The sequence below is a fragment of the Oncorhynchus tshawytscha genome, linkage group LG04 (assembly GCF_018296145.1).
Source record: "Oncorhynchus tshawytscha isolate Ot180627B linkage group LG04, Otsh_v2.0, whole genome shotgun sequence".
Lineage (NCBI taxonomy): Eukaryota > Metazoa > Chordata > Actinopteri > Salmoniformes > Salmonidae > Oncorhynchus > Oncorhynchus tshawytscha.
The window spans coordinates 29,366,734-29,391,819 of NC_056432.1; the positions used below are offsets into that span (position 1 = coordinate 29,366,734).

Here is a 25,086-nt window from a genome sequence, read left to right on the forward strand (position 1 = left end):
GTCTGTGTGTTGTGTGGCAGGCAGGCATGGATATGGCGGGATGCAGGCTGATCACCAGCCCTGCTAGATAGCATTGATGTCTACACCTCGGAGGTGGCCCAAGGGGGAGCTATTGATTACCATTAAGCATCCATGCAGATGACCCATAAAGGGCAGGTGAGTGAGAGGGGGAGAAAAGCAGATGGGGGTGGTGTCCGAGAACAGAAGGAGGAGAAAGAGGGAGGGTGAGTCAGGCAATGAGGTAGACCTATAGAACATGCAGAGGAGAGGAGAGGGAGAAAGACACTGAAGTAGTACTGTAGGCTAAATCATTATTTGGCTTGATCGTAACTACCACCTTCCGATAAAAAATACTATATAATATCTTTCTGCCAGTTTACTTTGTTGTTGTTTTCTGCTGCTATACTAGTCCTCCCGAAACAAACTTGTCACAATGAATATCCCTGTGTAATACAGTGTATGAGATATCTTCTGAGTAGAGCGATATTTCCATTATTCAATTATTTGAAGTCATAAATTGTGACTTTATTGATATGACTGATAAATATAAGGGAAGGGAAAGGTGATACCTAGTCAGCTGCACAACTGAACGCATTCAACCTCAATTTGTCTTCCACATTTAACCCAACCCCTCTGCACAACATTAATAAAAACAAGCAATCATCAAATTCACCATTAACGTCATATTTATTGTTATTTAGTTACTCAATAAAACATATACAGATATATACAATATGCAGGAAAACAGACGACTGCACTTTACATATTATTAAAAAAAGAAAACAAAAAGAAACAGTTCGCACGTTGCCGTCACAGTCCTCCATCTATTGTTTCAGAAATTCAAATCCAACAGAAGCTTTATTTAAAGATTACAAGATTGCCTAACACACAGCAAATGTTCTCTTATTTTACATGTGCAATACCAATATTTTTTTTTTTACATTTCCCTTATTAAATTGTTCTTTGACATCCCCTACTATTTCCACTGGCTGTATTGTATACCTGTGTTGGAGCCCAAGCTCAATACAAGAGGAAGGAAGTGAAAGAGAGGAATATGTATAAAGAAATCCCTTTTTGCTGATACCTTTTCCAACCCAAAAACAAACTATTTATCTCTCCATCTCCCTCCCCCTGCATCAGGGTTCAGGTCAGTTCTATTGAACCAGGATTTTGATTTGATTTGATTTGAGGAGGGTAGCCTGCTGAGGCTGTGAGGTATGGTGTCTCAAAGGGCCAAAATCTCATCAGGTTCCTGTGTCTCTGGCTGACAATGGGCTTCCCAGGCCTGAGGTTTGGTTGGAGGGGAGAGGTCCTGGTGACAGGGCTGCTCTCCTCCCTCTATACACCTGAGAGCCATGGGAGGGAAGAAGGGCTGGTTCACACATCCTCCATATTCTGGCTGACAAAGACCACCAAAGTCCCTCAACGGGTCAGTATGGGTCAGGGTGTCTCTGCCAGACCGAGGCCTGGGCTCAGTGATCTATACGCTAGTCTGGGGGCAGGCATAGTGGGTAGTACCATCTCCAGGCTGCAGAGAGAACCATGGCTAGGGGGTAAAGGTACAGGGGACAGCTCTAGTGGTGAGGATGATCACAAAGGTCCCAAATATTATGAGGCTATTTTTATCTAGAGAATATAACCGAACAGAGATTCAACACTGGTATTCCAATACAGCCAAGGTCATTTTTGTCTTATTGTTTCTTCAGTTTTAGTTTTTTCTTTTCCTCCATTGACATTTCTCCTTTTTTCTTAAAAATAAAATAAAATAAAAATAGATTGATTTGTGGTTTTCCAGATGTGGTCACCACTGACTAGAGCCCAAGCTGTATAGTCCAGCGATGCATGAGTGAGTGTGTATCCAAGATTGTTTTTGTGTGTGAGTGTGTATGCGAGCATGAGTGTGTATGTGCGAGCATGAGTGTGTATGTGTTGATGTGTGTGTACAAGTGTGTATGGGTGTGTATATGTCTTTCTCTCCCTGAACAGGCGAGAGCCGATGCAGTGGCCTCATCATCAACACCTTTATGTCGTCATCATCATTGCTGTCTTCATAGTTCTCATCTCCCACTGACTCTGACTCTCCCTCCCTCCCTCTCTCTCTCTTCATCCGATGTTCCCTCCATCTCCTGGCCTGGTTGTGTTCAGGTCAGGGCCGCCACAAAGGTCCCAAAGCGGTTGGAGATGTCGGAGTGCAGGGAGCGCCAGGAGGAGACGGGCCCCCCTCGGCCCTTACTGTCCCCGAGCTCATCTGTGCAGTGGACGGACAGGCACTGCAGGTGGCTCCCCCCATTGCCCCCTCCGGGCCCCTGGGCCCCCACCCCTACTCCAGCCTTACTCTGAGACAGTTCCGACTCTGCACAGGAGAAACAAACAGAGAGAGAAGAGAGGGTCAGTGAGTTGGGCAGCACTGAGGAACACAGATTTAGCATCAACAACCAAAATAAACATACTTGGTTAATATGTAGATCACATTAGAATTAATCATGAAAGCCCCTTTATAAATTAAATAATAATTCTCACATCCCACTCAAAATCTGTCCAGTAAAATTACCTTAACAACCCCCCCCCCCTTTCCCACTCCTCATAATGCTGGCTGGAAAAGGACACTGCTCTAAACCCATGCCCCACCTTCTCCTTGCCTGTGGTAACCACACAAACACACACACACACACACAAATTCAGTCCTGGTCCCCCGTGCAAATGTGGAGCGCTCCTCAGTTACCTCTGGTTGTGAGGTCAGAGGGCTGACCTCTAACCCTACTTGACCCAATTTACTGGTATAATGACCCTGCTGCGGTATCGACCCCACGTCACCATGGTGTCAAAGCCCACATTAAATGGCCGCACCAAGCTTACGGAAAATCCATACATAGGTTTATCCAAGGTCGTATAAAAATCACCCGTGTGATTCTAGAGGAACATGGGGAACGCTGACTGTAGAGATGTATAACCCATCCTCCAAGTCAAATCGCCTGTGCCGTATAAGAACAAATGAACGAGAGCAAGATTGACGAGGACAGAACGTGCTAGGCTAAACTATACATAAAAGCAATGGCGTCACGTGTCATCTGCCATGATATAGACCCACAGCATACTGAGAGAGAGAGAGAGAGAGGGGAGAGACGGAGAAGAAGAAAAAAGAAGAGAGAGTGTAGGTAGTCAGACTTTTACTCTCACTGGTTTCAGAAAGCCCTATCGGTGACTGCAACATTGCATCATTTGTTTAGGCTCTGCCTCCAAGCACGCTCTGAGCATTAAATAAAGAGTGTGTGAACATGGTGGGATACCTGCTGTGAAAATCTATCAGGTTATTCCCATCTGTCCTTAACACTCAAAACCTTGTTCTGCTGTGTTCCTCAGCCACCCCTGTTATGTTACTACTGCAACGACAAAGACGTTTGTCTGAGGCCTTTGAGTGGGAGCGTAGCTGTAGAGACAGACAGGCTCTAAACAGCTCAGACATGCTGAGGTTCAGGCGCCAGAGACGGGAGAGACTATGATACACACTCTGCTCTGGGCACAGTGCCTGAACATCACACCACCACTACTCCACAGATCAGCCCACCTCACTGTTCAACAAAGACAGAACGGAAGGAGAGAGAGAAGTGACAAAAACATGACCTCTCTGTGTCACACTCTCTTTTTAGCTCTTCTCTCTCTTCCTAATTACTTTTTTGTTTCTTTCGCTCTCTGTATATATTTCTCCCTCACTTTGCTTCCCCGGAGCAGCTATGACGTAATGTTAACAGCACACAGCCTGAGAAGCAAGGCCAGGGCAGGACAGAGTGGCAAAGAGGGCAGGTAAGGAGGCAGGGTGGACAGGCTAGGGCCTGGAAGGCAGGGAGGCAGGGTGGACAGGCTAGGGCCTGAAAGGCAGGGAGGCAGGGTGGACAGGATAGGGCCTGGAAGGCAGGGAGGCAGTGAGGCAGCTTTGCCCCCCAGCATGTCTGGGCCGTGACCACTGGAATGGAAAAGCGGAGGGATTTGGTAAAAGGTCAGGCAGCCAAGCTCCCGCATCTCTCTCCCTCCTCCTCCCCACAAATCACCCAGGGACTCAGGAGACTGAGTGGAGCGACGGTGGGGGAGAGAGGAAGGCAGTGGGGAGAGGGAGGTATGGGGATTAGTGGTGATTGTGGCAAGGGCCGGCGTCTGCCAGAGGGCCCTGCCATACACCACTGAACGGACAACAATCACACTGGGTGAGCCTGGACCACAACTCCTCCTCCCTGTGCTTCCTCTCCTCCTACCACCGACCCCCCCGCCGACAGCCCATGGTAGCTGGGCACAGCAGGGTCCACACCGGCCCGGATAGGCATCCAAGCGTTCCCCTGGCTCTTTGCTGATACACAGCAATCTGACAACACAACCACAAAACACACCGCCAACCACCGCCACTGCCAAATCCACACCACCTCTCAGCTGCCGCTACACACACACACACACACACACACACACACACACACACACACACACACAGCCTGCGTGGTCCCAAAACAGACAGACATGGCCCCCAGCCTCATACATGCAAGGACAAGGACTGTAAACATCAAAGCAAGTGCACAGCTTACACATACTCGATACACACACGCACACACACACACACTGTCATCCACTCCCACTGTCCCAGAGCCATGCTCAGATGTGAGCTCACGTGACAACGTTACTGACATTTATCAAAATAAAAACATCCGCATTACCAGTGATTACCATCTATTTCACATAAAGAATCATTTACCATGTAGTGATTGTCCACCAGTTTACTACTTTAAAAATGTATGTTTTTATAATCAAAACACTGTGCCTCTCAAATGGTGTCATTAAAAGCAGAAAAATAGTGCTCTTTATAATATTTATTGAAAAATGATAAAGCTCTCCAGTTCAGGAGTAAAAGCCAGGTAATTGACCAGGCCGTACTATTACAATACAAATGGCATTAGAGTATCTGTGGATATTTCTAGTTAATACCCTGGGAGCCGAGAGAGATGGGATTTTGGTGGAAAATCGACACGCTACACTTAAATATGAAGCATTATCCATGGCAGCGTACTTGTTCAAAAGTGGAAACAGCGGTGTGAAATGTTACATCACACAGATCTAAATCCCAAATCACTGTGACATTTTACAAGCTGTGGAATCTTGCTTTCAATAAAAACGTACAGGTATCTTGTTAAGGTTGTTCAACGACGCACATTATATTGCCAAGCAGCATACTGTTCATATCCACAGTAATATCTCAAGGATAGGCTATTCATCTCGGAGAATGAGTGTTTAGCTTCAACACACAGGGGAGATACCTAATAAAGAAGAAAACAATAATACCCCAACCAACTAAGCTGAACCGCAAATACAGTTACATCCCTAACCATATTACAACATCAGAAAAGATTAGCATGGCAATTGAAATGCTCAATTTGATATGATACACCTCTATTTCTCGCCTGTTTCTAAAAGTGATGTAATTCTGTGTGATTTGCAGTGGGACTCCTCCACGTAGGCTTGTAGAGCCGTCTCACAGACACACAGACACAGCTAGTGATGATTTACACAACAATGCTTTCCACTAGTGTCATGAAGAGAACATGCACAGCACAGCACAGCGCTCAGTTTGTGTTTCTCTGTCTGGCTGACACCAATGTTTCGCAGCACTGACGGCCTGACACTAGCACACATGTCGTACCAGCAGTTCTCCACGTCTATAAACAACACTGGGAAGTTTCCTTATTGAACAAAAAATAAATATAATATTCTCTGAATCGAAATATAATTGTCAAGGTCAACAAATGATTCAACTTTATTGTAAATTGATGAAGATAATGGTCATTATTATGTTTTAAATGCATTTCAAAATGAAGTATTATGATAGCTAAATATGTATTATGTGCCCGCCTTTGTGTAGGGTGCATTGAAGTAAATACGAGAATACACTGTGTGTGTGTGTGTGTGTGTGTGTGTGTGTGTGTGTGTGTGTGTGTGTGTGTGTGTGTGTGTGTGTGTGTGTGTGAGCGCCTTGGCGTTCACTGGCCTTGCTTTCGGAGCCGAAGAGTTCCGGCCGTCCCATGCAGTAGCCCCGGTAGCCCTCTGCCCTTTCTATCCCAAACTATACTTCCATGACGACACTTCACCTTTAACCCCTTGCTCTGCAGGGCTCGACCCCATCCTCACTGAACACAAACCAGCCCAATCAGCCTCTGTACTCTCTGACAAAAACACCCAGAGGCCTCTGCTCCTATGACAGTGAGTGAATTCAGGTCAGATTCCTTTAGCATAACAACTAACACTAAAGCCATGAGAGAACATTCTATGTCCAGAAGCACAATGCACACATCACAATGCATAGATACAACGTCTGGTTTTCGACAATGTGAGGACTAATGGTAAAAAAAGAAATGCCTAATTTCCACTACAACAAGGCTTAGTTTGGACGTTTAGGTTTTTTAACACTTTTCCTGAAGGTTTACAGTGCCTAAGAGCAGGACCTGTGCTCCGGAACCTCAGGTACTAAGCAGATCACCCAGCTGAGCAATGACAATGAGACTGTTATGTGACCGCTTAAAGTCAGAATGACAAAAAACACCAAATAATTTGTCCTACGTTCTCTGCTTCCAACTAGGTGTGTGAGTGTCTACAGGAATCCCTGTTTGAGAAATAAGAGGACAACCCCAGGTATCTGATGGTGGCCTGGGGGTTGGTGATTGGGGTGGGGGAGTATGGCATGGGAGGCCTTCTACAACCCCCCACCACCACCACCACATGGTGACCTTTCCCTCAGAGTAGGGAGGATATGGAGAGGAGGGGTTACATTTCACAAGCGAGGGCACAGGGGTTATTTTGGATTGAATTTCCTCTCTGTTCCCTGGCAACAAGAAGGACAAAAACTTGCCCAGGCAGGCAGACCTTGGCTCGGTCTCTCCTCCTCAGCCATTCTCTAGTACACACACATCTCCCCCTTAGGCCGCAAGACGCGCTTAGGAAACTAGACACAAATGGGAACACGGGAAGTGATTTAGTACCCCCTGCATAAATCAAAACCATGTCCAGGACCTGTCATCCATGTCATCCAAGTAGGTGACATATTGATCTACGTCTCGCTCTCTATTTTGTTTCAGCCTGTCACTACACACTCTGTTTATGTATATTTGGCCATTTGGAAACACCAACCATTCATGACAATAGTGGGAATTTAGGGATTATGAGCATCTGTTAGGGAGGGGCTGGGAGGGGGGGTGCTGGGGGTTATCGAGGCTGACCTGCTCAGCCCCACAACACTTAACATGCTATCTTTATTTCAAGCTAGTCCTCAGTTGAAGAAGTTAGGTTGCCAATTTACAGAAAGTTACATTTTATTTTCACATATCTTTCTTTTCATGTGATAGAAATGGTTTACAACAATCAAATGACTAATTAGAATTGATTGAAATAATAATTGTCCTTTGAATAAAGAAATACATTTACCCTTGATTGAAGAAAATAATGATATTTACTTAGAAATTAACATAATATGATCTTCAAAATCAAAAGCACCAGTTGCACAAAAAAAATGTCAAATGTACAATTTTTCCAATTTTTAACTAAGCAACAAACCTTAAAAGAGTGCAATCAAAATGTCTATAATTATCGAGGAAAAAGCAGTAGTGTAAACTACCTAAGTAAAAATACTAAGTAAAGTACTACTTAAGCAGTTTATTGGGGGTATCTATACTATATTTATACTATATTTTTGATAACTTTTACTTTTATTCCACTACATTCCTAAAGAAAATAGTATGTACTTTTTACTCCCATACATTTTCCCTGACACTCAAAAGTACTGGTTACATTTCGAATACTCAGGCAGGACAGAAATATGGTCCAATTCATATAGCATGTTGTCATCACTACTGCCTCTTATCTGGTGGACTCACTAAACACAAATACTGCGTTCGCAAATTATGCCGTTTGGTTTGCTTAAAATAAGGAATTTGATGTATAGTATTTACTCACAGAACGGGACCGCCGAGTGCTGAAGTGCGAGGCACGTAAAAATTGTCAGTCCTCAGTTGCAACACTCAACTATCGAGTTCCAAATTGCCTCTGGAAGTGACGTCAGCACAAGAACAGTTCGTCGGGAGCTTCATGAAATGGGTTTCCATGGCCGAGCAGCCGCACACAAGCCAGAGATCAGCATGCGCAATGCCAAGCGTCGGCTGGAGTGCTGTAAAGCTTGCCACCATTGGACTCTGGAGCAGTGGAAACGTGTTCTCTGGAGTGATGAATCATGCTTCACCATCTGGCAGTGCAACGGACGAATCTGGGTTTGGCGGATGCCAGTAGAATACATAGTGCCAACTGTAAAGTTTGGTGGAGGAGGAATAATGGTCTTGGGCTGTTTTTCATGGTTCAGGATAGGCCCCTTAGTTCCAATGAAGGGAAATTTTAACGCTATAGCATACAATGACATTCTAGACGATTCTGTGATTCCAACTTTGTGGCAACAGTTTGGGGAAGGCCCTTTCCTGTTTCAGCATGACAATACCCCGTGTAAAAAGCGAGATCCATACAGAAATGGTTTGTCGAGATTGGTGTGGAAGAACTTGACTGGCCTGCACAGAGCCCTGACCTCAACCCCATCGAACACCTTTGGGATGAATTGGAATGCCGACTGCGAGCCAGGCCTAATTGCCCAACATCTGTGCCCGACCTCACTAATGCTTTTGTGGTTGAATGGAAGCAAGTCCACACTGCAATGTTCCAACATCTAGTGGAAGGCCTTCCCAAAAGAGTAGAGGCTGTTATAGCAGCAAAGGGTGGACCAACTCCATATTAATGCCCATGATTTTGGAATGAGATGTTTGATGAGCAGGTGTCCACATCATTTTGGTCATGTAGTGTATCTTTACTTTTACTCAAGTATGACAACTGAGTACCTTTTCCACCCCCACCCCTGGTTTAAAAGTATAGTTCTGTGTGGTATAATGACAGTATTAAGCCTTAGTCCCTCAAACTCAGCTCTGGACCTCAAAGCCAGACTCCAAACAGACTCCAAACTATTGTTTCTAACATCTGAATGTCTAATGTCTGACCTGAAAAATATGAAGAGTCCAGGAGAATGGAACTGGGTAGAAAAGGAAATATTTATTTTCTCTCTTTCTCGCTTTAAAATTATGCAAATGACAGCCATTAACATCCTGCTTGCCTCGACAGTGAAACCTCAGATTCCAGAAAAAAACATAAACTTCTTTCCATCTTGCTCGCTTTTGCTATCACTCCATCAGTCTCTCCTCCTCTCTCCCAGGAGAAACAGCTATCACTCCATCAGTCTCTCCTCCTCTCTCCCAGGAGAAACAGCTATCACTCCATCAGTCTCTCCTCCTCTCTCCCAGGAGAAACAGCTATCACTCCATCAGTCTCTCCTCCTCTCTCCCAAAAGAAACAGCTATCACTCCATCAGTCTCTCCTCCTCTCTCCCAGGAGAAACAGCTATCACTCCATCAGTCTCTCCTCCTCTCTCCCAGGAGAAACAGCTATCACTCCATCAGTCTCTCCTCCTCTCTCCCAGGAGAAACAGCTCTGGTGTCATAACTCATTTGTCAATTTGTCAATACAAATTAAAGACGCCTGACGACTTACCTGTATGCCAAATAGCAAAACTGCTGCTGGCGGCATGACAACACCTCCACACACACTAACACACACACACACACTGACACAGACACACACACTAACACACACACACTGACACAGACACTAACACACACACACTGACAGACACTAACACACACACACTGACACACACACACACACACACTAACATACACACACTGACATACACACACTGACACAGACACAGACACACACTAACACACACACACTGACACAGACACACACACTAACACACATAAACTGACACACACATACCCCTCCATTCTACACGCTATCCAAGGAGAATATTCACCACACGCACGCTGAGACAAGTTTGAGTTCATTTCAGTGCTCTTCCCCAGGGAAAGCAAAATACCGGATGAGCTGCTATTTTGAAGAATCAGAAATCCAGCGAGCAAAAGGACTGACACCTTTGTTTACACTTTCCTCTCTACTCCAGTAAGAAAGACGTTTTTTAACACGGCTCCTTTGACTGTTAGTGGTTGTAAATGTCTTGCAAAGCAAAGACCTCAGCATACAGTGGATACACACCTACACACAATCATCTAGAAACAACATTTTCAAACTAGATTTTACACACTCCAAACTACAGGCAAAAAATATGAAAAGTATCGTTCTAAGCTGCAGTGTCTATAAGACAGAAGACTACACAGCTAAACTATGCTGCTACTGCGCTTGCCTGGCACTCAGATGGACCAGTATTATAAGTGCTAGCAGCTCATGGAAAAATTGCAATGGTTTTGTTTTCATCGCATGCCATCAGTACTGATTACTACAAATCTATTGGGTTTTACTGTGGATTACTACAACCTAGTAGGGGTTGTCCTACAATCAGACCAAACGGACTAAAAGCCGGCCAAACTGACGTAGAGCTAAAATAAGTTGTGGTGAACCCTGACATAACTAGTCAGATACTTTAACCATACTGTGATGAATTCTCAGAGCTGGAGCTGAGAGTAGTGTGAGAACCAGCACAAGAGTTTATTCCAGCATACAAGACACCTGAGAAAAGAGTTTATTCCAGCATACAAGACACCTGAGAAAAGAGTTTATTCCAGCATACAAGACACCTGAGAAAAGGTCTGAAACCACAAGCCTGTGATCCAAGTCTGCATAAATCAGACAATGATGTTTACAGCTAAAAAACCCACACTTAACGTTCCATATTCTCATCTCTCTCACATACACACACTCACACACTTACATGGTAAAAGCAGTCCTAATGCCCTCTGATTCGTGCTGATAGTGTAGGAATTGTGTGATATTCTTTCAACCCTAAGGATTCGTCCACAAAGGAAGACAGAAAGGTCTTTGCGAAGAGACAGAGGAAGAATAAACACATATTCCAAAAAAAGGTAGAAAGATCCAACTTTACATTTCTCAAAGTCTGCACTTTCCTGATATTTACAGCTAACTGTAATATGATCCTCACATAAGAAAGTCTAACACCTCATTTTTCTTCCTTATCTGTCAATAACCATGTCAACTGACAGGAGGTTCCACAGGATGAATTGGCACTTTTTGGCAACAATATTACCAGGACTAATTTCTGTGATTATGATAACTATTATTATTACTGCAGTATGAGAAAGTGCAGGCAGTGCTACACTGTCTGGCCGTGTGTTGTTGAGGAAGTCAATACGGAACACCTTGTAATGATGAATCTGGAACACGGACCTCCCCAAGCTGTTTTCTCTTCATTCAACCAAATGTCAATCACATCTTTAAGAAATCACATCTTTAAGAAAGGAAATACAGGAAATGAAAAGGAGTCATGTGATTTGAGACTTGTCCACGGAGTGAAATGTCAATAGACCAACAGAGATGGGAAAGTGTGGTGGTATTTTAGGAATATTCCACTTTCTTCCCAGGTCGCTTTAGGTGGCATGTCAATACACCTGTTCTTTTTTATGCTTAGACACCCCTAATCAGGGTGTCTAAGCATGACAAGTCCCCTCTCTACCCACTGCTCTCCTACCTGCCAACAGCAAGCTGGAGCATCCTCAACCACAACTAGAACAGTAACTGTGTTTCGTGGGAGACCATGTTCATTCAGAGGAGAGATCCTCACACTGTATGTACAAAGTGATAACACACCGTAAATAACAAAACCAACACAACTTTCACTGTGTGGTCAAAACGGAAGCAAAAACTCTCAAAATAAAAATACAACCAACTGAATCATTTCCTAGGGCGACAAGTTGCCTGTTATCAAGAGTGTGCATGTCTTTCAAAACAAACCGTCAGGTCCTGGCTATGATATAAGGAGCAGAGAGGGAGAGAGGGTGAGGGAAAAAGACAGATGAAAAAGAGGAGGGGGAAATGTATTCACTCATCACTTTGGTGAAAATTCAGCCAAGTTCCTTCACTTCACGGACAATGGGCATCTTTAGTTAAAGCAGGGTCTAAAGGCCCCATGCCTACAGCAGACATTACTGTGTCTTAGTGACTAGCTTTGGCTGCTTGGTATCACACAGATCGGATAGGCTATGGATGGGTCCAATTGGGGCCGATACTGCAGAACATATCACTTTGTAAATAACCACAGTGGGACCTCATACAGGAAAAGCTGAGACACACTGTGTGAACAGACATCAACACATAAAATACAACAAACACATTTTTGTTCATTTTGTTCTTTAACAGTATCATAATGAAGCAATAAAGCACGGGGAGGTGTGGTATATGGCCAATATACCACGGCTAAGGGCTGTTCTTCGGCACGACGCAACGCAGAGTGCCTGGATATAGCCCTTAGCCGTGGTATATTGGCCATATTCCACAAACCCCCAAGACGCCTTGTTGCTATTATAAACTGGTTACCAACGTAATTAGAACAGAAGAGACCCCAGGGCTAAGGGCTGTGTCCAGGCACTCTGCGTTGTGCATAAGAACATCCCTTAGCCATGGTATATTGGCCATATACCACACCTCCTCAGGCCTTATTGCTTAATTAACCCATAGAAGCTACTATAGAATGACCTGTACAATGCATTAATTGCATTATCAAATTCCATATTCCTATGAGGCACTTGTGGCACCAAGCTCTGGCCTGAAAACATCACCTATACATCCACTGGCTCCATTACCAATATACCTGATAATACAGTCTGTTCTGTGATCTCCAACTCCTGCACTGGCTGAGACCTCACCTATAGTCACAGAGCCCCAAACACCACAGGTCCTTTCCTCCCAGTGGCACTACCACTAGTATCCCTGCTAGACACAAGGAGGCTTATTACCAAATGTCACTGCAACCATCCCCCTCCCCAAATAAACACAGGCCCATAACCCACCTGTCTCAATTGGGCGGTTAAACTCAACTTCCTGTAAAAACACTGAGTGCAGCCTATAAAGCGCCCAATTAACACAATTACTCAGGACTCCCACTATTAAAGGCCCAGTGCAGTAAAAAGGGCTTTCCTTTGTTTTATGTGATATTGTACAACAGCTGATGAAACTAACACTGTAAAAATGTGATCAGTCTTTTTTCCTGATAATTGAAAATACAATGTACACATGACCTTTTAATCAGCAGGTTTCCATGAGCGGGAGTTTCGGCTTTAAGTAAATTGGTTAATAGACCAATAACAAACGGAGTTCCAAACCTCTCTGCCCAATAACAGCTAGTTTTCAGTTTCCCCATTCCCAGACAGTGCTAGTAAAATTATTGCTTGAGAAATAGTTTTTAGCTAAAAAGCTATATTTGCCCATGTAAATGGAAATCTATTACAGTAAGGTACTTAATTATTACCCAGAAATAATTTGATATTGATCTAAAAACGGCTGCACTGGGCCTTTAAAGCTGCTCCCAGGATGTCAGGACCTATGCAGACCCCCACCCCATCCCTAGCTTCAGGACACTGTGATGGGAGATAGGACAGAGGCATGAGGACAGATACCAGGAGAGAGGGTTGCCAAAACATTAAACTAAATTAATGTGATACACCCCTGGTGCACAACACCTAAAAGGGTGTCATATGATCAACTCCGAGGGTGACATGGAAAAATGATCAAAATGCGTGGAAAATGTTTTACTTCAATACAAATGATCCATATGATCAAGAATGTGCTGCTTAGCAAAATGTGCTGTGTATTCAATTAAAATGTGTGATCTGAAAACGTTTTCATTGATTAGCCACATCATACGGGAATGAAAAGGTAACATGATCAAATTCTGATGTAAAAAATATATATTCAAATTGTTCTATTTCTAAATTGTAGACCAACTATCATTAGCATTAAAACATTATAAGTAGTATTATTACTATTACATGCTAACTATAATTTATCTTGTGAATAGTACTGATAACCTTGATATCTTACAAGACAATTTAAAAAGAAAACTACATAAGTATGTTAAACTTTCACTGTAACTTAGCAATAGGGCAGAATCCAGGCACAGGCAATGACCATGTTAGGGTTCACCTGTTAACCAGCTGGTAGACTTGCAACAAGACATTAGAAACAAAACAAATAGTCTCCATGACTTGCAAAAACAGACAAATGCCTACATTCATCAATATTTTTTATTCCACTTCCACACAGCTCAACTTCAAAGTTCCATGAAATCTTTCAAATATGACTTTTAGAATTCAGGGATTTAGCATTTTGCAAGAGAATATGTCAAATAATTTCATAACTGTTCATTGATTGTGCCTAGGTGTAATATTTAGGTTAATACATAAATGCAACTAAAACTATAAGGCGCTATTTATGTTTATCTGAAACTTGTGGTTTCATTTGACTGCAGAGACATTTGCGCGTCTCTGAAACACATCCAATTCAATCTTAAAATCAAGCAACACACCTTAACCCTTTTTCATCTTTTCCGACTGCAGCACTCAAATGAGAAACTGTCAAGAGACATGGTTTGTGCTAACTAGCTATCGATTTCGCCCAAGCGACATGCGTTTCATGCTTGCAGGGAGGGGAATTGGAGAGGGGAAAATTTGCGGAGATAGTGAGGAGAGACGGGAGAGAATAAATACTTTAACAAAATCGAGATGGCCGCTGTTGCTGTGCATTTTCTGTAGAATAGCCTACGTGCGCCTATCTAAGACATATGGGTCTTGAAAAAAATGGACAGAGGGAGAATGTGGCCGGTCTGGTTGACCTCTGTCTCCTAAACAATGCGCCTTGATCACAGATTCCGTGCATGGAGCCCCCTCCCCTCTCTGCTCCCACAGTTAGTCAGAACAAAGGGATATTGAATAAATATGCGCTGGGGGCTACCTATTCACGTGAGAAAAGGCGTTTTGGTGGCTTGTCTCTGGCCGTGGCGATTTAATTATGCGTGTTTCACTGCTACCCCGCCGCCTTTTGCAGCACTGACTGACTACAATTTCTATTTATCTATAGCTTTTGTAATGTCCCATACAAAAAGTGGCCTAACAAAATACATCAAGACACAAGAGGACATTTGCACAGAAACATATCCCACCGTACGCTTAAAAGAGGACATGCACCAGAAATATTGAATTAATAACTTGAATTTAAATATGAAGTAGTCTTACGTTTGTTCTTTGATTAATGGATTGGTGGAGCAGTCAACTAAAAGTCACTTCAGCACTGAATTAAATTGAATGTGCTTGTTGTAGCTATAGCCTAGTCTCAATATAAACAATATAGGAAATTACAATGGGAAATAATAATAACCATAAGCATTATTTCCACATTTTCTTTAATTACCTGTTTATGAACTAAAACGAACCAGAAGACTTAGGTATGACCGGTAATGTATAGACAGTAGAAAATGATTTGTGTTGTTTAATGTCAAAAGATGATTGACAGCCGTTTTCAAACCGCTGACATACAATGTAAAGCGCCAGTCAGCGTTCCTAATCACGCTATACCAATTTCAACAAGCACTTACAATTATACAACAGTGTCGTGGTCTAGGACACTAAATACATTTGTTTTTCAATTATTTACAGAAAGAACCATTTGTATACCGTGACCAACCATTTTTTTCCTAAACCATTGCAGGCAGAAAAACAGTCTGGCAATAAAATAGAACCCAAACTTTTAAACAAATGACAAAAACTGAATTAGACTTGCATTCTTCTTCTTATTCTTACTCTTATAATTATTACTGTTATTATTATCATTGTCTAATAGTATTACAATTTTCAATGTAAATCTTTCCATTCGAGGACACATCATATTTAGGAAACACAAAGTTAATAAATAAAAGCTTAAGATACTCTTGTTTATAGTAATTTCACTTCCCTTCCCTTCTCAATATGGACTAATCTAAAATCAATCCAGTCTCCAATCACGTATTTTATCCCGTAGTAATAACAAAAACAAACAGATATGTATGGAGGGGAAACCTGCTGTTAAAACGCATCTCCTCAGAAACCTATTCATCTTCTCAGTGTAGTTGTTCACTCTGAAAACCCAGATAAAGAACCACAGGAAATGTTGACTTTTCTCGGGCTGTTATTTTGAAGTCCCTCTACAAGAGAAGAATCCATTACAAGCACCAAATAATAAGTTAAGGATTACTCAGAACAACAAATCTAACTACAAGTCAATGTTTTTAAATGTTCCTGGTTAGTGCTAGGTATTTCATTTCGAATCGTTAAATAGCTGTGGTCCAATAGCCTATCCCTTATGTAAAAACGATTACAAGTCAGAAATGAATTATTTATGTTTCTACATGTAAAGCTCGATTTGAGTAAATACCTGATTTATATTTTTCAGTAGAATATGTGAAACAGAACATTGAGATTTTTGCCTCTCAAAGTCCACAAGACTCGAAGTTACGGAACAACCCTCCACGCTGTCTACAGTGCTTAGGCTATACTCAAAGATGGCAGTGCAAGAAGAGAGCCTGCTTGCCTCCAATTCAACTCATGCAAGTTAAAATACTAATCTTATCATATATAATCTTGTAGCCTCTTATATAATGATATTGTCCACACCACAATATTGTATTGACTTGAGATAATCATATCCTCAGAAACAGATTTCCAAATAACTGCAGACATAGGCTACAAGCACAAAGGAAGTCCTTCGTGACTTATTTTAGTCTAGAGTTTAAATAATATTTTACTCATCTGAGAGGCAAAACAACACTATGTGCTGATAAGTTGATTGACTGCCATAAATGTGTGTGTGTGTGTGTGGAAAGTAATAAGACACTAATAGTCAGATAGTAAAACAATGTGGCAAATATGATCATAGAGCATATTGAATTACCTTCTTTGCTGTTATTCTGGCTCTTAGTCTTTTCCCAGGGTGCCATGGCCTTGTCATCCTCTGGCCCATCCATCATGGCCTTGTCGCTGGGCACATACCAGGTGGCGTGCTGCTCTGCCATTAGAGTGTCAAGGTCAATAGTGCCCATTGAGCCCTTCCCAGCATCCGGGCTGCAGCTCGCCAGCTCATTGTCTTCGTTCTGTGAGGGACAGTCGCCACTCTTTTTACCATTCTTCATGGCCAGGGGCTGGTCCTCTGAGATGCTGAACTGCTGCCGCTGCAGCTGGATCTGGGCCTGCAGTATCTCCAGAGGGTGGATGTCGTCCTGGCCAGAGGTGCTGGATGGGGTGCGTACCTGCTCCATCCCAGGTGTGCCTGGGTGACCGACTCCGTTGCCCACCGTGCCCCCACCAGCACTCAGTCCATAGCTGTCGGGTGTCGAGGTAGTGTGATTGGTAATGCCCTGCATGCCTAGGGGCTTCTGCCCATTCATCAGGCCATGTTCCCCCCTCTGCAGCTTGGGTGAGACGGTGATGTGCGGACTGCGGTTGGGCTTGGTGACAGGAGCACCTCCTGCATCTGAGCTAGAGGACACCTCATCCTCATTGACGTAGTGGGTGCTGACATCGTCAGGAAGGTCCACGTGCGGTGAGTTACTGTTAGATTTGGTGACACTCTGAATGCCACTGTCCAGAGAAGACATCAGGTCTGCCTGGTCCCCCAGCATCTGGTCATCTCCCTTTCCCCAGGAGGGGGACGGGAGGGGTTTCTCATGGGGCGTACCCCCACCCCTCTCCCCAACGCCAGCTGAAGGGGGTTGCTGGCCTGGACTTACAACAGGGTTTCCGCTGTCAGAGGAAAAAAAGATCCCAGGGCTCACATGCCCGCTGTCCCTTTTTCTCCTCCCTCTCCCTCTCCCGTTCCCTGTTGCTGCTTTCCCCTCACTGCATGGGGTAGCGTCCATGTTGTAATTTGGGGAGAGGGCACTGGCTTCCCCCTGCAGCGTCTGGTTTTGACCTGCAGGCTTTATGTTGCTATTCCCAGTGCCAGGCATCTGGCTGTTCTGGGAAGTGCCGCTCTGAAAATACTCAGGACCAGCACTGCCAGTCCCGTTAACTGTGCTGCTATTAATGTCCTGCTCCGTCTGACTCAGTTTTCGCTTGCCCTCATTTTGGTTCTTCTTGTTGAATGTTACGTTTAGGTTGGGGGCCCCTAGGCTAGCTATCATGTTCTGACAGGCTGTGGAAAGGGCTGCCAGGCAGCTCTGCCCGAAAACATTGTCTTTAGTGCTGGTTTTGCTAAAGTTCCCCAGGGAGAGTGCCCCAAGCTTACTGACAGAGGACCGCTGGCCTGGGGGGAACTCAGATGGAGTAGGGTAGCTCCCTGGTGAGGTGTTCACCCCCTGGGGATTGCTATGTGGTGGCCCTTGACGGTTTGTCCCTCCGTAAGGAAACGTTGGTTGAGCTCCCATGGATGGCCCGGCGGGGAAGTCAGCTGGCCGCCTATCTGATGGTGCGTTGGGGTGTCCTACTCCAGCTCCGGGGGACTGCATCTGGGAGAGGTTGCCCATGTTGTTGCCAAACTGGGGGTGCATACGAGGGGAGTGGAGGGCCTGTACATGCCCATCTCCAGGTATCCTCATTGGCTCCTGCATGCCCATCCCATTCATGCCCGGCCTGAACATCATACCAGCTCCGTTCTGCTGCAGCCCCATGTCGTGGGCCCCAGCCTCCCCGCCCGTTCCCCCCATACGCCGTGACATGATCTCTCCTGGTGGGTGGGACCCAGGGAACCAGTTCTCCTGAGTTATATGAGGGTTCTGACCCTCAAAGTTTGGCATCCTGCCTCCATTCTCCCTGTCAAAGTTGGGCTGAGGCATGCTCCCCACTGGGCCTCCATGAACCATGGGGCCCGGAGGCACATCGCCGTGGTGACCTAGCTGCTGCAGGCTGGGCTGCCTCATCCTCTGCTGCTGGTTCCGAGAGGCCATCTGCTTGATCATCATGGCCGCGTTCTGCCGCTGTTGCAGAGACTGCTGCTCAGACCCGGCATGCTGGAGTGGACCCGGGGGGAAACCGTCTGTTACAGGTGGGGTGAACTCACCAGGAAGGCCAGGGTAGGCCGAAGGAGAGAGATGGTTCTCCATTCCCTGCGCATTGTGCATGCCACTGCCCCACGTGCCACAATTCTCCCCTCCCTGTGCGTTAGGGAACTCAAATCTGGGCCTTTTTGCCATGTTCATATAAGGACTGTCAAAGTGTTGCAGCCTCTGATTCGGAGGCTGTTGGGCGGGAGGAGGGGGAGCCGGCTGTTGCATATTAAACATGGGGTCCCCATAGGGGTGCTGGCCCCTATTTTCCAGTCTGTGAATAGGATACTCAAACTGGTTGTGTTGGCCAGGCATCATGACGCCACCATCCAGCATGTTGGTGTTGGTGGAGCCCGACTCAGACTGGGGAGGCCGGGGGAGCCCTGGGGGGCATGAGTTCTGTCGTGCTATCAAACCAGCCTGCTGCTGCTGCTGCATGAGAGTGTGTCTGGCACTGACCCCCGGGTCCATCCCCACTGGCATCTTACGGCCATTCCCAAAGCGCTCAAAAAACACTCCATGCTGTGGGGGAGGCTGAGGCTGCTGGGGCTGTGGGGGAGGCTGCTGGTGCCCTTTGGAGATGCCCTGTATACCCGGTGTCCGAGCCATGGCAGGGTTTCCAGGGAAACTGCCACCAGCCACCGGCCTTCCTGGCCCAAAGTGGGGCAGCTGAGAGTCTGATTCTGATGGAGAAAATACAGGTACGTCAAAATGTCCAGTTGGGGGCTCGCTTGGGAAATTATACTCTAATCCCTCCACAGCACCCTGATTGGGCATCCGTCGAGGCTCCAGACCATGGGTCTCCGAGGAGGAAGAGGAGGAGGAGGGCAGACCATGGAAGGATGCTGCCCGGTTAGGTGACTGGTCCAAGGGTAGACAGGGGGCAGGGACAGCGTGGTTGCCGCTTGGGGGGCCGTGGTGCTGGAACTCAGGCATGTTACTGGATCTTTGCTGCTGTTGCTGCTGGGAGAAGCTGTCCCCTGCCTGGCCCTCAGCAAGGGGGTCAAACCCATCTCCAAAGCCCTGCTGGGGCCCCATGCCGTTGTTGTTGTAGCCCATCAGCCTGCCACCATGCAGGCAGGATGAGGCTGGGTCTGGGCCTCCAAAATTCCCACTGAAATGAGGATGGTGTTGATGAGGGTGAGACTGGTGGCCATGGGGATGGCCTTGGTGAGGTTGCTGGTTGTTAAAAAATCCATGCATTGGTCCTGGCTGCTGCTGTTGCTGCTGGAGTCCGCTGCCTGCATGCATGTCTGAGTGGCCCCTGGGATGAAAGCCACCATACTGCTCACCGTTCATGTTCATATTGAGCCCAAGCATCGGAGGCTCGTTCAGAGGGCCCATGCCCGGCTCCACTGCACCAGGCGGGCCTCCTGCATGAAAGCCAGGGCTTTTGTAATGGGAGCTCATGTTCAGTCTTGGCTGGTTTATGTTTCTCTCTGACTGGCCAGGGTTTCTGCTATTAATCTGAGAACCAAACTGCTCCAGCCCAAACATACTTCCCCGCTATCAATCCCGCATGACAGCCAGCTCAGCTGGCATAGGCAGTCTATCGTTAGCCTCAGTTTTCCTTCCTCTCCACACAAAAAAAGAGGACAAAAACGAAAAGAGATGAGAAATGCCTCAATAGGCCAGATGGGCTATTTTGATATCTTAAAAAGTTCTGATTTAAAAATTAGACAATGGATCTTAAATCTATTCACTCACCCAATGAGTACTCATTGTGTTTTCCAAAATCCAATTTGCACCTAAAGTGTTGCGAGGAAAATAAAAGGGAGAGAACACTACACGTATGTCCAACGAAGCACGTACATAGGCTACAAGTCTGTCCTTGCTCGTTCCCGTGTATTTCTACAGGCGTTTGGTTTCCATTAGTTTACAAATAATACAAAATATCTTTCACTTGCAATGTGACTTCGATATAACATCATATTCCAAAATTTCTGAGCACATTTCTTCTTTGCAAACTTGATCAAACCCGTTATCTAATTTATGACAGAGATCACAAGGGGTATAAACATTTAAATAAACACATAACAATTTTCTTCGTCAACTTCATTATTCCAGCTGTTGTGAAATGTCATAGGACGCACAGTGTGGAGTGTCCTTTCAAGATCCCTTTCTTGAGAAATCCACCGGCAACCTGCACAAGTACAATTCTAATTGGTCGTTGTTGTAAAATCAAAAGAAACAATTTCCCACAGTTCTGGGTGAAATGTCTTATAACTGCACTATTAACAATTCTACCATTTCAAGTCTGAGACAAAGTCCGGAGGGAAAATACAGCCCAGTCATGAGGCTATCAGGAAAGCCGCTTTTGCGCCACCGTGTCCCCGAGCTTCCGGCACGCACTACTCGCGGCTTGACAACATAGTCCAACTGGTCCTGGTCATGTGCCCTCCAAGCACGCATAAGGCGCGGAACCTCTATTGGCTCTTTCCCTCACTCTCTCACACTATATAACGCACTCCTTCTGCTCCTGACTCTGGTTTGGTCTATTCCAGCTGGGAGCGATTCACAGATAGATCACACTCTTGTCCGGCGCTTGGCGCTGTGTGAGATCAACGCGTTCAGGGAACCAGCAACAAGTTTTGCATTCCGCAACCAATTCCATCCACGAGGACCTAGCCAATCGGAGGCTGCGGAGTGCCAGTGCAGAGGGAGGGTCCATCTTTTAAGGTGGTCCAAGATGTGGATGAACGAGAGAGTAACGTTAGTGTATTGAAAGAGCACTCTTCTCCCCAACTAAAGTGTATTCGAGTCTATGCCAGGTGTGTTACTTGCTTCATTGTATTTTAAATGGTCTATGGCCATTTTTGCTTTTTGTTTTTTATTTGAGATCAATCTATTTATTTGTTATATAGCACATACAAATCTGAATGAATAAACGCCTTTATGTTAGAATATTATGTTATTTGAATAAACGCCTTTATGTTAGTATATTATGTTATTTGAATAAACGCCTTTATGTTAGTATATTATGTTATTTGAATAAACGCCTTTATGTTAGTATATTATGTTATTTGAATAAACGCCTTTATGTTAGTATATTATGTTATTTGAATAAACGCCTTTATGTTAATATATTATGTTATTTGAATAAACGCCTTTATGTTAGTATATTGTGTTATTTTCTTGATATAAATGGAGATGTAGGAAATTATGCTACGCTCAATCAAAGAGAGATGATCTCACAATAGCATTGGTTAAACAAATGCCAGGGCGCAATCACTGGCCCGGAGTTTGTAATGTTAAAGCACTTTAAACAGCAAATGAACATTTCCATTCACATTAACTGTACATGGCCATAATTCGGTTTACCTTATAAATTAACAAAGCACATTTATGTGATGTTTATTGGCATGAAGGGGAAGGGGCAGGCAAGAGAAAACACCAAGTCAACCTTTCTTATACTTAGGCTACTGTAATATTCAAGCTATGTTATTAAAACAAATCTGAAAAGAATGACATGTAGGTTATGTGCATCACGCTATTTTCAGAAACGTAATATAGGCCTATCTAGGCTAATCCTAATACATTGCCCTCTGAGGTGTTTTTAACGGACTGGCATATCGTAGCAGAAGAGGTGCTGTTCTTTGATTTAAAGCCTGCTGCTAAGAGATAATATGTAGCAGATCAAAATACGAGCGCCAGTGATAATAGTGATATATTGAGATAAAATAAGGTTTCACATACGATCCAACCACAGGGCCGTAGGACTGTTCAAATGATTATGGACTTTATAGACGATTGCATGTTTACCTATTTTAGGTGATATAGTCAATATTTTTAGAGATAGTGTGTTTTTGGGAGGTGGAGGGGGGGGAATATATATATATATATATATATATATATATATATATATATATATATATATATATATATATATATATATATATATATATATATATATAGAGAGAGAGAGAGAGAGAGAGAGAGAGGGGGGGGTAGAGAGAATTGGTTGGTTACTCCACAAAAATAATCCCCCTTAAAATATCAATAGCATCGGATCTACTGGAAGGATACCATAATCGATAACAATCTTTAACACATTAAATTATTTCACATAGAAGGGTTTTTACATTTGGGCTTTACATCTGCAGAATTGAAATAGTACCAACTACCCCTATATTTGATAAAAAAACAAAGTAACCCACTGTGAAATGTGCATAGTTCACATGGGTAAAGCACGGGAAATAGATCATGGACCACAGTGAACATCATGTGACCCTTAAGAATTTAACGAGTTATGAATTAACCTAGCTATAGTTTTATGTTATTTTACGTATTGCTAAATATATTGCGGCAATTCAAATGGAATGTCTTTATCAACTTTTGTAGCCTATATATAAGTATATTAATAATGTGCTCGAAGGAAGTCTTCAAGATTATTTACCTTTGCTTTTTTATAAAATTTACTTTGCAATTCAAATGACATCCAGCTAATTGCCTCAATTAATGGCTTATCTAAATATCAATTTAGACACGCGCTTCTGCAATTACACAGACTGCACTTTGTCGATCATAAACGGCTTCGTCCGACAAAATTAAGATGATTAATGGAAATAGTTAATGATGAAAATAAAAACTCCAGATTGTGCTTTGTTTCGTGTGGAGAGCGTGGGCTCTGATCTGGCGCTTTTTGACGCGTGGCATCTGAAAAGTCACACTGGAACTGAAAGAAGTCAGCCCATTTGATAAGTAGCATATACAAGTGATTTTGTAATAAATGTATGGTCTGACACTTTCTCTCTCTCTCTCGCTCTCAGAAACACACACACACACACATACACACACACACACACACATGCACGTGGAAATGTTGTTTTTCTTTTGCCATTTAAGAATTATGCTAGGTGATTATATTTAGTACCATTTGCCAACCAATAGGCTTTCGCTCATTAGGCAACGCATATCATAGCCTTTTCATGGTTTTAATATAGAGAGTGGAAAACATACCACATATGTATGCCTAATAGATCCATCCTTGTGACTTTCTCGAGGGTACTGTGATTCTTGAGATTTTTCTCTCCATAGGACTAGTTCCTCAATGGGTGAATAATAGCAAGTATTTCACTTTTATCAAAAAGGCACAGTGCCACCTAGCGCTAGATATCAGAACATGGTAGGGAGACAGCGTCAAGAGCGTATGAGGTGAAGGCAGGAAATAATAGCCCTAGCCGAGAAATTAGGTATAGCCTAAGATAATGTTGTTAGTGCTTGGCCTATATCAAATAATATTTTAAATAATTTTGATATCAGGCTTCGCGTGGTATCTACACAAAATGAATTTTACATCAGTATGATGATATTAAGGGGTAAATTATAGGCTATAAACTTGTATAGAGCTCATAAAGACTAACACACTTCATCTTATCAAACTTGGCTCTGTTTTCAGCGTGTGTGTGTGTGTGTGTGAGAGAGAGAGAGAGAGAGAGAGAGAGAGAGAGAGAGAGAGAGAGTGAAACAGGAAAACAGAGAGAGAGAGAGAGAGAGAGAGAGAGAGAGAGAGAGAGAGAGCGGGAGAAGCAAGCCAGAGAGTCAGTGCTATCAGATTTCCTGCTCATTTTGAACATGCCACTCCCCCCAAACAAAGAGAGCATTTGTCAGGGGGTGAACCCACAGATACATTTCATACAAAGACTTGTAATTTACCTTGCTAAATGATTCAGATATTATATCATTAACTCATTTTGAAGTGTTTTCACAAAAGCAGACTTTTTTTCTAGGGAAAGCTCCCACGTCATTTTATTCACAAGAGGATTTGCATCATGACAAAGTCTTAATCCTCTCCCACAAACTTGACCCCCAACCCAAAACTTAAGTCAAAGCAAATGTTTGCTTGTGTCTGAAATGAAAGTGATTTACAAAAGGTATATCAACACACTGAAAGCTAGGATGTTCACTTACTTCCTGCACCGTCATCACCATTTTCTCTCCCCTCTGAACCCCCTAGTTCAGAGATCATCAACTAGATTCAGGCACAGGCCAATTTTTCTTGAGCGGATGGTCAGGGGTCCGGAACATAATTACAAATCATTTGTAGACTACAGAAGAAGCCCAAACAGATATAATATTTGACTAAAACAACATTTCAAACCTTGCTTACATTTGTACACAATCACATCTCTTTATTATGCATGGGAATACTT

At 43.9% G+C, this 25,086-nt stretch overlaps 1 protein-coding gene across 1 annotated transcript; it reads right to left on the reverse strand.

The window, feature by feature from the left end:
* Positions 1-668: 668 nt before the first annotated feature.
* On the reverse strand, positions 669-21,517 carry LOC112248499 (transcriptional activator MN1). The gene is made up of 2 exons (XM_024417575.2): positions 16,846-21,517; positions 669-2,353 (listed from the first exon to the last, which is right to left on the reverse strand). Exons 1-2 carry the CDS (start codon positions 20,429-20,431, stop codon positions 2,142-2,144), a joined length of 3,798 nt encoding a protein of 1,265 aa, XP_024273343.1. The 5' UTR covers positions 20,432-21,517; the 3' UTR covers positions 669-2,141.
* Between the last annotated feature and the right edge of the window lie 3,569 nt (positions 21,518-25,086).